Source organism: Pseudophryne corroboree, chromosome 9 (assembly GCF_028390025.1).
Source record: "Pseudophryne corroboree isolate aPseCor3 chromosome 9, aPseCor3.hap2, whole genome shotgun sequence".
NCBI lineage: Eukaryota > Metazoa > Chordata > Amphibia > Anura > Myobatrachidae > Pseudophryne > Pseudophryne corroboree.
The window spans coordinates 138247238-138265026 of NC_086452.1; the positions used below are offsets into that span (position 1 = coordinate 138247238).

The 17789-nt window shown below is 43.3% G+C and overlaps 1 protein-coding gene across 3 annotated transcripts in view; it reads right to left on the reverse strand.

Annotated features, from left to right (window-relative positions):
* PALMD (palmdelphin) overlaps positions 1-17789 on the reverse strand; it is a 147579-nt gene that overhangs the window by 45193 nt on the left and 84597 nt on the right. For all 3 annotated transcript variants that reach the window (XM_063939824.1, XM_063939825.1, XM_063939823.1), the window contains one exon: positions 6385-6515. In XM_063939824.1, coding sequence (XP_063795894.1) covers positions 6385-6515 — 131 coding nt within the window. The remainder of the gene's footprint in view (positions 1-6384; positions 6516-17789) is intronic.

Here is a 17789-nt window from a genome sequence, read left to right on the forward strand (position 1 = left end):
GCACCTGGGCCCACCACTCACACGTTCCACCACTGGACAGAGGAATATATGGGGATAGGAGAAAATCAGTCACCATGGGGCACTTGGTTATTGAGGACAGAATTCATTAATACTATTTGAATCTGTATTACCATTTGTGGCCGGCAAGTAGCACTTTAAAGTATTCGCCTTATTGTGGTAGCAGTATTACTATTTCGGATAAATATGTTAAACCATAAAATTGAATATCAAAATGACCATGTATGGGCAAAAAAGTCCATAGACACTGCAGGTAGTCACAACACAGATGTCCTTTCTTCAAAAGGGGCCTTAAGTCCCAAAAACTTGCAAGGTTTATTAATATACATAGCTATTTTATAATTAATGATTTAAACTGAATTTTACATTTTTAACCAGTGCCGTAACTAGACACTTTAGCGCTGTGTGCAAGAAACCACATCGGCACCCCCCCCCCCCCCCCTCCCATGTACAAAACAAGGTCAATGCGTGTGCCAAAAATATAGGGGCGAGGATTCATGGGGAAGGGGCGTGGCCACAGAGCTCCCTTTTACACATTACGTTAGGCAGAGCTCCCTTTTACACAGTACGGAGGGTATAGTCCCCTTTTACACATTACAGCAGCAGAGCCCCATTTTACACATTACGGCAGCAGAGTCCCCTTTTTTTACACATTAAGCAGGGTCCCTCTTTTTTTACACAATACAGTAGCAGAGTGCCCCTTTTTACACATTAAGCAAGAAGAGTCCACCTGTTTTTACACATTATATCAGCAGTCCCCCTTTTTTACACATTACATTAGCATAGTTCCCCCCTTTTTTTTTTCCTTTTTAAACATTAGGCAGGGTCCCCCTTTTTTATTTTTTACAAATTAAGCAGACAGAGAGGAGGGGGGGGGATCATCAGCAGAGTCCCCCTTTTGTACACATTAAGCAGGCAGAGGAGTGGTGGTGGTGGTGGTGTGTTTGTGTGTTTTTTTTACTCGCCTGGGGGTAGCATCCAGCATCCACACAACGCGCTCCGGCAGCAGCTGCACATCGCTGGTGGGACAAGCTGGCCTCAGGGATGGAGTGTGTGTGTGTGGGGGGGGAACGGCGCCTCTTCGCTGCCCTGGCCAGCGGCAGCAGGAGACAGCCAGGTGTGCCAGTGGTACTCAGCCTTGGAGTGGAGGGATGCTGCTCTCACTTGTCGGCTGCGCCAGACCTCCCAGTCCCTTGCACACACAGCCAGACTTAGGGGCGGCGGCGGGACTCAAGGACGGCGGTGGCAAGGGGAAGGTGTGTACTGTACCTCCAGGTGGCAGCTACGACAGTGCTCAGTGGCGGGGACACAACAGGCGGGACTAAAGCAGCGGCGGCAGGACTTAAAGTAGTGACGAAAACGGCTGTATGGGGGGTGTGATGCCAAATGGTGCGCCTTCACTGCAGTAGCACTGTGGGCAATGCACCATGGGTACACACCTAATTACGGCCGTGTTTTTAACACATGGGGGTAAATGTAACAGGGTCCAAGTTTGCAACAGGGTCCAAGTTTGCTGGAGGTGTGGGATTTCGCCCATGAATGCCCATATTTTAAAAACAGCAATCATTTACAAAGCAAAATCAGGTTGGTGCCACATATGAAGTGGAGGTGAGAAGGGAGCAGGGCTGGTCCCAGAGGAGGGGCCAGCACACAGTAACTAGCCACACATTGTAGGGGCCAGAGCTGGGTGCAGGGCCGAGGAGGGTCCTGGATGCAGGCAGAGAAGGGCTGTGTGGGAGGAGGTGGAGCAACTGGAAAGTGGATTATTTCCACCCTGACACTGCCTTTGGTAAGCCATACTTACCTACTCTCCCAATTTCTCGGGTAGTCCCCCGCAGCCCTGGAAGAGTGGGCACCCCTCCTGCATTCTGCCCACTTTCTAGTGAAGTGGGCAGTATGGGAAAAATAAGAAGGTGAATAACGCGGTTATATTCTAATTATGTCATTTTGGCTCCGCCTCTATGCAAATATTGTCCAATTGCAGACTTTTCTCGGTGTGTGGGCGGGGCTTAATTACACAATTAGCTCGGCCCCACTCTCATTACCACCCACCTGCTTCTCCTCCCTGGGCATCTCCCAGAGAGGAGATTACAAATATCGGCAAGTATGGCCTAGATGACGACTGCACTGCACCCCGCAACCCACTGGTGCCTCTCATATATTTGGGGTGGGGAGGGGCACGAACCACCCCCATGCCCCTCTTGTTCCGACATCTATGGACACACCAATAGTGCCATCAGCTGCCAGGTAACTTAGCATTAATATGTACATTATCTGTACTGGGCAACTTTCCTAATTTCCAGATACAGTCCCAATTTATAAAGATTTGTCTCTAGAAAATGTGGTTTGCATCCAAGCAGCGATTTTCTCTGTCGGGCATAAGATTCCTTCCAGCATGTCTGACAGATGCGGTCATTTGTGCTGGGATCTGATACAGTGGATAAATAAACTCCCCACCAGACAGACCAATTATCTGACAGTGTAGCTGTAAACCTAGAAAACATGCTCTTTTAGGGTGCTTTGAGGACTATAGGAATGTTAATATAACATTAATAAGGGAATATTGAATATGCAAAAGGGAATTTCCTATCTCATTCTGTTTGACACAATGGGTACTGTAATAATCCATTGCCTGCCGAGGCAGTATTACAGTATGTGTACTGGCTCACTGTCAGAGTCCCCAGAAAATATTTTATGCAGTACAGTTACTGATCGCCATGTATACAGTATATACTTTTAATTTGCCTCGAAAACATTGTTTTTAGTGGTGCCCCCCCTCCGACAGAAATAATTTTTGTGTATAGATAGATAGATATATATTATAGATATATCCCCCCAGTAGAAATCCTGCATTTGCCACTGCTTTTGTTCTACATGTATGGAGCCAGGTCAAAGTCTCAAACAAATGAATATACAAATTATGAATCCAGCCTTCTTTATAAACCCTACACTTTCCCCTTGTTCTTTTCCTGTATACATGTCCTTACCCTTTGCCCTGCAGTATACCTATATATGCTCCTTAGATTCCGCTTTCTCTATCCTCTCTATCTGCAGAATATCCACCTCCAGAAGTTAATCAGTGCATGTACAGTAACTGACACTGAATACATGAGATAGAGATAAAATGTTAACAAATGATAGAATGAAAAGGTCACTGCACTTTAGTACTCTACAGCAATCAACATGCCAAGTGCTGGAATACTGACCAGATCTCACAGCATCTAGAGACAGGCAATATTTAGACTTGCCTGAAAATAATTACTTATTTGTAACTGACCATTTATTATCTTATACTAGTATTAAGTATACATCCATATACTTGTGATTATTGCAGGACTATCCTGGTGCTCAGAATGGGCCATCTTCATAGGAAGTATATGAAACCTCGCATGAATGTAGTTGTGTGGCCTTAGGGTGTCATAGTGTATGTCGACATTCATAATACAGACATCAAAATGTTGACATTCATCATGTAGATGGTAATGAAATGTCAACAAATTGTAAATGTCTCTGGTGGCCCTCTGGTGACTTGCCTGCTCCTGACAGCTCCAGTGGCATCTCTTGGGTCCCGGCAGTCAAATGACTTTCAGTTCCCGTTAGTACATCATAATGATCAACATTGTGGTGTCGACATTGTTATTGTTGAGCTAATGATTGCATTCCATAATAAGTGTATCTGGGCATATTTAGGCCCAAATGTATTAAGCCTTAAAAAGTGATAAAGTGTAGACGCATAAAGGGTCAGATTCAAATGATATATCACGCTCAATGTCCTTTCTAAAATTATCTCCATTTTCGCGCATATTGCGCCCATAGTAATCAGGTTTACTGTGTAAAGGGTTGGTTGCCTCGCTACTCCGGGGAGAGCAAGCTGAAATAATGATACAACGTCCCTGAGGGCAGAAACAGAACGAGTGTGGAAAGGGGTGAAAAGAAATGAATCCCTCCCAAAGAGTGATAAATGACCAGCCAATCAGCTTCCTGACTGCCATGTAACAGGCTGTGTTTGATAAATGACAGGAGCTGATTGGCTGGTCATTTATCACTCTTCATCTGTCTCCACTTTATCACTTTTTAAGGCTTAATACATTTGGGCCTAAGTATATGAGTAGTTGGTATCGTTATCCCAGCGTACAGGGTCCCAACGGTCAGAATGCCAATGGATTTTGGCAAGTATTTATCCCTGACCCACCCTCCCACAGCCTAACCCTAACTATCCCCTCTTGGGACCCCAGTTGGCCTGAGGCAAGCTGTTACTGTGAGAAACCCTGAGAATCAGCCATCTGCAGCATGCAGAATCAGCAGTCACTGGCGGGTCCCATCTCACAGTCCAGCAGCAGCGGTGGTGACTCACTACTTGCTGCAGCGCAGGCTGAGCAGTACCAGATGAGAGCCGTCCTGTCCACACAATTGCACAATTCATTCTAAAAGCAAATATGGACAGTACAGTTATATGCACTGTGCGTATAACATACAGATATACCCCACAAACTGGAAACCTTGGTTCAAATCCATGCTTTGTCTAGTCAGTACACACAGAAATAAAGCTACTTTTCTGAAAAACTAAATCAAAATGAGATGGAATACATATATAAAAAAGGGGTAATGAAAAATAATGATAAATTATAAAAACTTAGATTTTTATTTATTTATACATAAATCAACAAGTTATAACTATGATCATAACACACACTGGTAATGGTGCAGGTAAGATGGCACATCAGCCATTTCCACTTCTCTGTGACCTACAGTAGCTGCGGAAAGAGTTTGATTTCAGAAAGCGGAGCTGGATAGTACAGAAGAACGTGACCTTAACTGGAATAAAGGAGCATTTTAATTAGAGGAGTGAAGCGTGCAAAGAAATCTACTTAATACTTAACTGCTAATTATGTGCTAAGCTATTGCTACTATTTAAAGCTGAAAAATACTACAGCATTTGCAAGTTTGGTGATTAAGAGGAATTCTCTTAAACACACCATCTTCAGCAACGCCTATGTTGTCTTCAAGATTGCATAACTGTATAGAAAATCTGATTTTCTTACAATAATACCATATCTAATTAATTGAACATAAAACACAGCTGCTACAGTATATCCGATGTTGACAGCTAGTCATTGATGGACCTCACAAAGCTGTACCCTCTCAAGTAAGCATATTGGGCAATAGGAAAGCCAGGGTAAGGTTGAAGCTTTGGTGGCAGATTTTAAACCCTGATTTGAAGAGCAAAACACAAAAACATTTGGCATACACAAACTGGTGTCCAAGCACTCGTATTTCCCATAAAACTTTTACTCCAGATGTTCTCCATGCTCCCTAGGTTTAGATAGTATTCTAGTAGTAGGAATCCATAAGAACTGCGTAAGCAACAAATATTCTTTGTAAAGTTGTCATTCATTTTATTCTGTCCTTTTACTACAAAATGTAATCAGAGAGCAAAGTGAATAAATAACATGATGACGTATGTAACTAGAAATTTCATACAATTTGCCCAGTTGTAGTTCTATTTTTCATCTGATATTTTGGGCATTATTAATGTAATTAGAATGGGCTATGGGCATTTTGTTGAAAGGATGTAAATCATAGGTAAAAATCCTCCTGTTTGTCGGAAATACTATAGTAAATATAACCCTCTTTGTATCATATAATTTCTTCACTCGTTTTCCACAAAGTGACAGCTGAAAATAATATTTTGAATGTCCAACTCCTCTGCACAACTGGACAGTAACAGATGTTTACAACCCAGGTCCATATAGAGCAAGTGAAATCTCCAATGTGGAAACATTTTCAACATATTGTTATATCTGATATTACAGGGTAAACAGAAAGAATCATAACTTTCCTTTTATAATATCAACATCAAACGGAAGAAACTGTGTGTGTGTGTGTGTGTGTGTGTGTGTGTGTGTGTGTGTGTGTGTGTGTGTGTGTGTGTGTGTGTGTGTGTGTGTGTGTGTGTTGTAAGAAGAAGAAATACTAGAGGCCATCAAAGGGTTGGTGAACTACATAGAGGGTTAACTAAATGTACATAGTGGTAGATCAACAGTAACAAAGGGACAATCTATATTTTTTTCCTTCTAGGAAACATTATTCATTAATAATACAGTATAATTTAACATGCCTATTACAGCTTTAAAATGTGTCCGAATACCAGACAATGTAAATTTAAAGAGGGGAAGTGATATGAAACAGGGTTCTGAGGACATAGGAAGGGCTGACTTATGGTGGTGGCAAGGTTACCAGGGCTGGTAAACCCTAGAATGATCTCAGTACAAATATAAAGCTGGCAACAACATATAAAGCGAAACCATCATTTAATTATGTTATTTCAACCACAACAATAATTTAATTATTAATAAAAACACAAACCTGCCAATGTTAAGTTCCAGGAGTTTGATCTGTTTCTGGTCTTCTTGGTTTTGTCTCAACGTCTCTTCTTGTTCCTCGGGGGTCATTGTACTTAGACCGTCTAACAGCCATTTTTCTCGCAGGGCTTTTTTCTAGAAAGGTAAGATAAATGATAAAAAAAATGGAGCTGCGATTGTGCTTACTCTTCATGAGGGGATTTTTAGGGCCTGGCCGCAGAGCTACAACCAAATTAAATACATTCACCTACCACATAGGAACTTGGCATAACAGCAGCAGTAACATTTCTGTTCTGTTTCTCTGTTCCACACTTGGAGTAATAAACAAGTTTAAATGTACTGAGAAAGTTTCTATGTGATCAAATTAAGTCACATTAAAAATTCAGAATGAAAATGAACCAAGACACACACTGGAGTATTGCTAACTGGGCTCCGCAATACCAGTGCCCTGCAATACCCCCAAGTAGTGTTCAGAGTCCAGAAGAAATGACATCTATCAGGACAATGGGGGTCATTCCAAGTTGATCGTAGTTGTGCTAAATTTAGCACAGTTACGATCAGGAACACAGGCATGCGGAAGGATGCCCAGCACAGGGCTAGACCGTCCCGCATGTCAGTCCCTGCCCCGTCGCTGAAGTACAAAAGCATCACACAGCGGCAATGCTTTTGTACTTCAGGAGTAGCTCCCGGCCAGCGCAGCTTTTGCACGCTGGCCGGGAGCTACTCATTGCTGCCCGGCTCGCAGCAGCTGCGTGTGATGTCACGCAGATGCTGTGGCCCGCCCCCCGCATGGTTCGGCCATGCCTGCGTTGGCCAGACCATGCCCATTAAACGGCAGCCAAATGCCGCCGTGCCACCCCCTCCCGCCCAGCGACCACCTCTGCCTGTCAATCAGGCAGAGGCGATCGCTAGGCAATGACAGCCATTGTCTGTCAGCCATGCACCGGCGCACTTCGGCACTGGTGCAGCAAGCGATCAGGTAAGCATGACCCCCAATAATCTGTATGGTAAGTGAAATTACACAATGCCAGTTTAATAAAATACATTTCGGACTAGCACATGGTCGGTGGTACATGCATCCTGTGATGTTTCTGTGTGACAGGGCAGGACTGAAAACCACATTGGAATAAATCTTGGCAGCACACAAATGGACATTGGACCGGACGTAATGAAGTCTGAGTTGGCCGGAGGTGCGGGTTCCTGGGCAAACTCAGACTTTTTTTTAAAAATCGGCAATCATTTACAAGGCGTGGTTTTGCCTTGTACATGATTGCCGCTTTAAAAAATATCCAAGTTCGGGCGGGAACCCATACCTCCGGCCAACTCAGACTTCATTACATCTGTTCCAATGTCTTTCTTAGCACAGATTACTGCCACTAGCACCTTGCTTTACTTGCGTAGTAGTGGCATGGACACCTGTCCTGTTGCCATGAGGTCCTTATTTCTGACAGTTACATTACAAGTAGGGGGCCAGTCTTTAGGGAACCGTGTCCTTCACAAATATATACACACAGCCACCATCACCATGTCAAAGTCAGAAAAATATCTCTATACACACTGCCATATTTGCACCTCATTCTGGTCCGCGCTGCGCATGCGTGCGCTCTCCCGTGCGTGCGCATACTCACAGTCGCGGGCACCCGCAGGCGCACGGTATGCGTATTTACGGTAGAGTTTATGTGATCGTAGCGTGCGACTCAATCGTTACATATTTTCAGTAATAATGTATTTTGTAGATCATGGTCCCTTTGATAGATTCTGAAAGTTTAGTTAACATAGCATGTTCCTGAACAGAGAGATCCCTCTTTGTATTGTACGAAGGGTCTAACAGGGGTCATACAGTGGTGTTTGGTACCCATCGGAAGAGTATTTAAATAGCAATATTCCGGTGTTGGTTTGGAGCGGATTAATCGCTCATGCGAATAGTTATGGACATAAGAAGTTTATGTCCATTTACTATTATTTGTTCTTATTTAGTCATGCGGCGGGAAACTCAGTATCCCACCCACCTGAACAGTTGGAAGCAGTCACAGCCCACCTGTATGAATCAACCTATGACCTTTTGTTATAATGCGAAGCCGAATTCCTGTGTCCAATGAACAATGAGATTGTAGGGACCATTGAATTGTATTGTGTGTGGGGCATAAATAGGCAGGCCGACCATATCCAGTTCACTCTCTTCAACGGTTCTCATTGCTGATAATCGGGAGCTGGATATCGAGGCGCATGCGATCGTTTCCCCTTGTGCGTAAGTGTTTCTCCACAACTATATTGATCTTCTTGTTATTGTGGGCCAATTTCTCTCTCTCTCCTCCTCTTTTTCTCTTATTTTCCCTTAAATAGTAATTGTATTATATTTCCTGTGTAGTTATCTGGTTAGGTAGTCTATGTTATATTGTAGTGTATGATTTGTATTTGTATTAATTCTTTTGCAAGTATATCATTCAAAATATATACATATTAGGCGTTGGACCCTAAGCCCAGGTATCTGTGTAATTCTTATAGTGTTAAGTATTCTCAGAGCGTCGGTGACGCTCATACAGCTTTTGAGTTAATAAGGTTACTCTAGGTTGCATCTACACCCTATCTCTACACAAAGGTTTTACTGCACAATACACTGTTTATGGTTTAGATACAAAGGTTTAATATAGTGAGCGTCAGCGCCGCTGGTGATCTCCTCGTGGTCCCGAGCGTCCGCTACGCTATAGCGAATCATTACTTTAGTCAACAGCCAATAACGTGCCTGCCTGTGATCTCTTGGCCGTGAGTGAACGTGACGCTTGAGCGTCTCGATCACGGCAAAGCGATTGTTACGCAACTAGCGTACCCTTACGGTACTTCATACGTAGATAGCGTACAGTGTTCTTAGACCTCATAAAGGGTATTATATACGATAAATATTTAGCTTTATCAATTGCGGGCTCGTCCTGTCCTTCACATATCTGCACTAGGTAATTTCAGCAGACATTATCCAGCAGCAAAGGGCGGGAGATCATATTCCTCGTAGTGCTGTTTGGATAAGCGTCTGCTTCTCTTAGTAAAGGGTGCTGAAGGAATCCGGGAACCGGAGGTAAGAACAAAACAATAGTGTCTTTTTAAAACTGTTTATTTTTCTGTCTTGTGTACACACGCACACATATCTGCATTTCTTTTTTTCATTTGTGTATTTTCGTATGTCACTCTCCTGTTTGCCAGTTCTATAGTTGATAAACGTGCTTAGAGAGATTTGTCACTATTTCATAGTTTAAGAGTAAAGGTAACATAGTTAAAGTATAGACAAACACACAGTTTTGCCTGGGAGATAAGGCGAAGTCAGTGTGGTGTGCGGTAGATGATCAAGGATCATCTACATTGATAAACATATAAATTGTGTTACGGTGGATCTTTATTTTGCGTACACGTGTCTCTAACAAGGACTGAGATTTGTGCACGCAAACCAAAGGCCGAAGCACGCAGCGTATACCACGCAGCGGAGCGTACGGGTACGCCCACGTAACTCAAATCACAAGTTTTTTTTCTCTCCTCTCAACGCGATAAGTAGCGCCACGCGGTAAATAACGCCAGGCGATAAAACGCGCAAATCTATTTTTTTTACATTCCAAATTTAAATTAACAGATCCTTCTCCTAATTGGTAACACATCTGGTCTAAAGAAAAAATTTCTGCGCAGAAATAGAAACAAAAGTGTATATGCGGTGAATGAGTGTTTGTTTTTACAATTTTAAAGGTTGAACCACAAGAAAAGTCAAGTACTCGTGAGGTACATGCGTGTAAGTGACGTACACGGTGGCTAGGGAGGCATCCCTGGTTAAATATACAATTTGAGCATTACAGTGTAGCAGACCAGGAGGTCATACTGTAACAGACCAGGAGGTCATAACAGACCAGCAGGTTCAGGTACAGCAGACAAGGAAGTCCGCTATACAGTCCACAGGCACAACACCAAGAAAGGGTTGGTGCAACACCCATATAGGCCATATGAGCTCTGGCTGAAGGAATTCGCAGCCGAAATTTTCGATTCCGTTGGTCGCTCAGTACATAAGATTAGTTGCTTGTGTACTAAACGATTGTACTGCACGTAATTGTGTGCATTAGTAAACCTGACCGGTACTATTTGTGTACGAAGGTCATAAACGCTATTTGTACATTCTAACGTGATTTGTGTAATTTTTTTTTATTTTAAAGGGAAGTTCGCTGCTCACTCAGGAACTATCCAGCAACCAATAGTTACTGGAAAGAGTAAGTGTTCTTCGGATCACCCTCACAGGTTCCAGTAAATAGAGGTTCAGGTCACAGGGGCCCTAGGTCGAGTACGCCAGCACCATATCGGTGTGATCAGGTCGTATTGGTCGGCGTGGGCGAGTGAGTGGGGTACTCGGTAAACCGCCACCGTCAGCCTATTTTGGACATTTGGTTTGCGTAAGGGTTGGCTGGATAAAGCAACACTTTCGAACTATGGGGGCCACTTGTTCAGGTAGGGGGCGATCAACCTCGGTTCGGGTTGATTCAGTGAACCGACCAATTGGGTCGGCAAGGTATGTAATGTGTGAGAAATACGGAAGTCACACAGAAGCTTTATGTGATGAATGGGAGAGAATGACGGGGAGAAATTCCCAAGAGTAGGTAGCTTCAGCTCAGAAGTGTTACAAAATTTAAGGAGGAGGATATGTCTCATTAAATCAACAAAGAGACGAATCAAACATTACGATTATTTGCAGTTGTGGCAACAGGAAGGTGACATACAGAGAGGATTGGCTCAAGCGGCGGGATCTGGCCCTATCAGGAAACTGATCGCCACGGCCCCACCGCCACCATATATATCAGGAGAAAAATTGGTTGCGGAGAATGACGCATTAAGGTGTAACAAACAACAAACTCTTAGCAACTGTGTAAATGTTAAAGATAATGTTAACCAATTAACCAATGCAAGTATTAACCCGTGCAAGTTGTACCCTGTTTTGAACTTCCCTCAGGAGTGTGATCAAGAGGACGAATCGGCAACAATTTCAGCGCTCTCTCTAGCAGCCACCATAGCAGAGACCACAGTAGGCACAGCTCCACCCCCGAGATTAGTAACGAAAGCCCCTAGCGGAGGGATAGGTGAGGTCGTATCAACAGGTAAGTACGGCACCATACACTATGCTGAAACTATTTCACCACAGCCTGTAGAATCTACACAGAATGAGGTTGTTAGAGTTAATCCCGTTAGAGTAATAGCAGTGCCAAATGGGAAAACAGACACATCAGGAGCCACTCCCATTAGAAACATTGCCATGTACACCCCATTTTCCCGAATGGAATTAAGGACCATAGTGTCTGAATTCCCTCACCCTAGAAAAGACTTAGTTGCCAGTCAAAAATACATCAGAGACTTAGGTAACACTGTAGAGCCCAACAATAAAGACTGGCAGATATTGCTGAGAGCATGTTTACCCTCCAATGTTGACGCAACTCAATTTTTAGCTGATTGCGGATTAGATCAGGATGTACCTCTTACAGATGTGTACAACAAAGATAATGTAAAAAGAATAAGCTTACAGTTAAAAGAGTATTTCCCAGCGGTAGTCAGATGGAACAAGATATTCTCCATTAAACAGAAGGAGTCAGAGACAGCTGCAGAGTATTTTCACAGAGCATTATCAGAAATGGCAAAATACACAGGCATAGAGGACATTAAAACAGACACAAACCATCGAGAAGTAGCAGTATCGGTACTGATGGATGGTTTAAAAGAGTCATTGAAGACTAGGGTACAGACCACACAACCATGTTGGCGAGGTCTGTCTGTGGCTACTTTGAGAGAGGCTGCTATTGATCACGATAGGAACATCACCAGACACAGGGAACAACAAGGTGGTAAATTAATGGCCGTAAGTATACAGGCCCTGACCACAAGGCAGCCTTTGTTTGTATTACCAAACCCTGTGGGTAAGTCAAGTGTGGTTACTTGTTATTCTTGTCATAAACAGGGACACATGGCACGAGATTGTAGAATGAAGAATTCACGAAACTTATACCAACCCCCTAGACAACGACACGACACACGACATTGGGATCAGGGTCCGCAGAAACGGAGTTATGAGCCACATACAGGGGAAACAAAAAGATACCCCCCGAACAGAGACTGGCAAGCCTCTGGTAGCTCCCAATTAACTCCATCACAAGTAGTTGCTGCCAGCGGGATTCAGGGAGGTCACCATACCCAATAGGGGTGTGGCCATACCTGTAATCTGCAGCCAGTAAAATTGATTGCAAGCCTTGGAAGTGAACCAGAAATTGCAATCAATGTAGCTGGTAAATCATTAAACTTTCTTGTAGACACAGGGGCGGCCAAATCAGTGATAAATTCGACAGTGGGCATGAGAACCACTGGTAAGACAATTCCAGCCATAGGGGTAACGGGAGTAGTCCAGCACTACCCTGTTAGCAAACCAGCCGAGATTACAGTAGGGCCTTTACATACCAAGCATTCCTTTCTGCTGGCTGCATCGGCACCGACTAATCTCCTGGGAAGAGACTTACTGTGTAAAATGGGGTGCGTCATTTATTGTACTCCTGAAGGTGTATTCTTGGACATGCCTGAGAATCACGCTCAGGAAGTGCGAGACATGTTAGACTCCCCGTCAAAATTAATGTCACATACCATTATGACAAATAGGACTCCCTCCCAAGTAGAAGAAATGACATCTCAGATACCAGAGTCACTTTGGACTAAAGATGGACAGGACACTGGATTAATGGCAAACGTAGCTCCGGTAGTTGTACAAGTAAAAGATGGTAGGATAGCTCAAAAAATCCCACAGTACCCTCTGAAGCCAGAGGTGGAGTTAGGAGTTTACCCAGTAATAGAGCGCTTGCTACAACAGGGCATTCTGGTAAGAACGTCCAGCACTGCTAATAGTCCCATCTTCCCTGTGAAAAAGAGTGGGGGGAGGGGTTACAGGCTAGTGCAGGATCTAAGGGGGATTAACAAAATAGTTGAGAGCCAGTTCCCCGTAGTGCCAAATCCAGCTGTCATCCTAATGCAAATCCCTCCCACTGCGAAATTTTTCACTGTTATTGACCTCTGCTCCGCTTTCTTTTCGGTACCTCTGCACCCTGACAGTCAATATTTGTTTGCATTTACATACAGAGGAGTCCAATACACATGGACTCGATTACCACAAGGATTCATAGATAGCCCAAGTATATTTTCTCAGGCTTTGCCTGATTGTTTACAGTCTTTCCAACCAGTGAGTGGATCAGTATTAATACAGTACGTGGATGATCTACTACTGTGTTCTGATTCATTGGAGGCATCCCTGAAGGATACGAAACAGCTCCTGTTTCATCTTTCAGACACAGGACACAAGGTTTCCAAAGACAAGTTGCAATTATGCCAAACTAAGGTAAAATATTTGGGACACTGTTTAACACAAGGACTGAGACACCTGACCGCTGATAGAATTCAAGCAATTAGAGACATGACTCTGCCACAAACCCAGCAACAGATCAGAACATTTTTAGGAATGTGTGGGTATTGCCGTAATTGGATCCCAGGGTTTTCCATTTTAGCGTTACCTTTGCAGGAGATGGTCTCCTCAAACAAACCTGATCGGATTTCGCATACAGACGAGTCTGAGGCAGCATTTGAGAGACTTAAACAGTGCCTAACGCAGGCACCAGCATTAGGTATGCCGGACTATGGGAAACCCTTTGAACTATACGGAACAGAAAGTGCTGGTTGCGCGGCAGGCGTACTAACCCAAAAGCACGGTGATGCCAGCAGGCCAGTAGCATATTACAGCGCTCAGCTAGACACGGTAGCGCGATCCCTCCCCACATGCTTGCGAAGCGTTGCTGCGATAGCATTGCTAGTAACGAAAAGCGAATCATTACTTTAGTCAACAGCCAATAACGTGCCTGCCTGTGATCTCTTGGCCGTGAGTGAACGTGACGCTTGAGCGTCTCGATCACGGCAAAGCGATTGTTATGCAACTAGCGTACCCTTACGGTACTTCATACGTAGATAGCGTACAGTGTTCTTAGACCTCATAAAGGGTATTATATACGATAAATATTTAGCTTTATCAATTGGGGGCTCGTCCGGGATCGAACCCGCGAAATTGGTTCTCTGGTTTAGGAGACTGGGCTCAAGGAGTCATAATGGATGTTGGGAAGTTTCTCCTATGTATCTTAGGTGTTGTCATATCGATTGGATTGATATTTAGATGCGGTCAGGCTTTAATGAAGTGCAAACATCGTACAAGGGTAATGAGTTTGAGGAGTGAGGAAACTGTAATTCCAATGGACTTGATTTACGACCCAACGGTAGAAACAATGATGTAATGAAAATGCGATTATACGGTCCGTTTCTTTCACCTGTTTTTCCGTTTTCTCCAAGGTAAAAAGACCCACTTGGACGAGGAATTTGATGAGCCGATATATACAGACAACAGAGGGATTAAAGAAGAAGTTTTGACAACCTGATACACAGATTTTTGATGAATTATGCCATGGATCCCCAGTTTCCCTAGAAATTTTAAAATTACGCTAGCCCAACACTTTTGTAAATCTATGGACATTGACAGCTTTTGCTCGCACCTTATGGGCAAAAGCACAAAGAAGACTGCATTCAACAGACACCAAACAAGACCTCAATCGACGAATGTACATTTACCGGACATAGAATACCACCGCATTTACCGTAATTATGTCTTTTCTTCATTTCTACACCCCTCAGGTAATGACACACATAGTCGATAGGGAATACAGGCACAGATATCAGCAATCACATATCTCCCCCATTCATGTATCAACTAAAATGTGCTCCCCCATTTTGTTACAACCAAAGCCGAAAAGAGCTCGGTAAAGTTTGACAGCCCATCCACAGACCCGTACCACGGGATAAGAAGGAATTCAAATGTATACTTCGCAATACCTCGAAGCTTGATGTACCACACGTACGGCACGATGATACATGACCCCCCAAACATGGATTCATACACACATGCTTCTGCTATCTCACTAGGTCATACCCTTTTCCTACCTTCTCCTCTCCTCCCCTACCCAACCATGTAAATGTATTAACCCCTGACATATATTTTTCTCTTTTGAAATGTTTTAGAAGGTGGCAGTTATTATTGACTGCCAAAGGGTGGACTGTCAAAGTCAGAAAAATATCTCTATACACACTGCCATATTTGCACCTCATTCTGGTCCGCGCTGCGCATGCGTGCGCTCTCCCGTGCGTGCGCATACTTACAGTCGCGGGCACCCGCAGGCGCACGGTATGCGTATTTACGGTAGAGTTTATGTGATCGTAGCGTGCGACTCAATCGTTACATATTTTCAGTAATAATGTATTTTGTAGATCATGGTCCCTTTGATAGATTCTGAAAGTTTAGTTAACATAGCATGTTCCTGAACAGAGAGATCCCTCTTTGTATTGTACGAAGGGTCTAACAGGGGTCATACAGTGGTGTTTGGTACCCATCGGAAGAGTATTTAAATAGCAATATTCCGGTGTTGGTTTGGAGCGGATTAATCGCTCATGCGAATAGTTATGGACATAAGAAGTTTATGTCCATTTACTATTATTTGTTCTTATTTAGTCATGCGGCGGGAAACTCAGTATCCCACCCACCTGAACAGTTGGAAGCAGTCACAGCCCACCTGTATGAATCAACCTATGACCTTTTGTTATAATGCGAAGCCGAATTCCTGTGTCCAATGAACAATGAGATTGTAGGGACCATTGAATTGTATTGTGTGTGGGGCATAAATAGGCAGGCCGACTATATCCAGTTCACTCTCTTCAACGGTTCTCATTGCTGATAATCGGGAGCTGGATATCGAGGCGCATGCGATCGTTTCCCCTTGTGCGTAAGTGTTTCTCCGCAACTATATTGATCTTCTTGTTATTGTGGGCCAATTTCTCTCTCTCTCTCTCTCTCCTCCTCTTTTTCTCTTATTTTCCCTTAAATAGTAATTGTATTATATTTCCTGTGTAGTTATCTGGTTAGGTAGTCTATGTTATATTGTAGTGTATGATTTGTATTTGTATTAATTCTTTTGCAAGTATATCATTCAAAATATATACATATTAGGCGTTGGACCCTAAGCCCAGGTATCTGTGTAATTCTTATAGTGTTAAGTATTCTCAGAGCGTCGGTGACGCTCATACAGCTTTTGAGTTAATAAGGTTACTCTAGGTTGCATCTACACCCTATCTCTACACAAAGGTTTTACTGCACAATACACTGTTTATGGTTTAGATACAAAGGTTTAATATAGTGAGCGTCAGCGCCGCTGGTGATCTCCTCGTGGTCCCGAGCGTCCGCTACGCTATAGCGAATCATTACTTTAGTCAACAGCCAATAACGTGCCTGCCTGTGATCTCTTGGTCGTGAGTGAACGTGACGCTTGAGCGTCTCGATCACGGCAAAGCGATTGTTACGCAACTAGCGTACCCTTACGGTACTTCATACGTAGATAGCGTACTGTGTTCTTAGACCTCATAAAGGGTATTATATACGATAAATATTTAGCTTTATCAACCATAAATCGGCGGGATAGGAAGATACAGATGGAGGAAACTGCGTTTGCCCAGGACTGACCAACTTGTGTTGCTGTGTACATACTGGCATTCAACAGGTGTGATACAGGATCCCGGCGGTTGGGATGTCGGCAGTCACATGATCGACACCAGCATCCTGACAATTAGAATGCAACAGGACTTTCCTTCAATTGTTTCTCTATTGGACTGTTGGTCATAGCTGCTCTGATCATGCAAATTTGCTGCCGGTAATACAATAGCAATGTGCCACATAGGACCATAAGGTTGGGGAGGGGCGGGGGATTGTGGCATGTAAGGCATTATAATATAATGTTATGTTAAATAACACAATCTTTTTTTTATATCATCAATAAACACTTTGCCATTATGTCAGCTCCTGCTGATTTTCCAATAACCTGTTGCTCTAAGGAGTTTAAATATTCTGCTGGATTTGTCGGTTATGAAGCCCTTTCTCAAGCGGAAGACATCTAGTTTGTCATATTCTTGCCAATGTAGTTTATTTAAATAATGCGTCATAGACAAATAGATTTTGCAATACGTTTCCAGTAAAAATTAGTGATAAATTTAGTTCTAGTTGGCCTCTACAAATAAGATTGCAAAAGGCTACCAGCTACTCCTTTCAAGTGTTAAAACTACAAAAACTGAAAATTTCCAGTTAACCTGTTCAAACGAATTTAGAATTTAGCAGAATGTATTTGCAGTAATAGTGGGACTAGATTTCTGTGAAGTGCACAGCTTTGGTGAAATGAAAGAGCCAAATGTAATATCTGTGGTATATTGGACCTGTGCAAATTGATCGACCCTGAGGATCCAAGTTTATTTGGTCATGCCTTTAATCAGGGCCGGATTAAG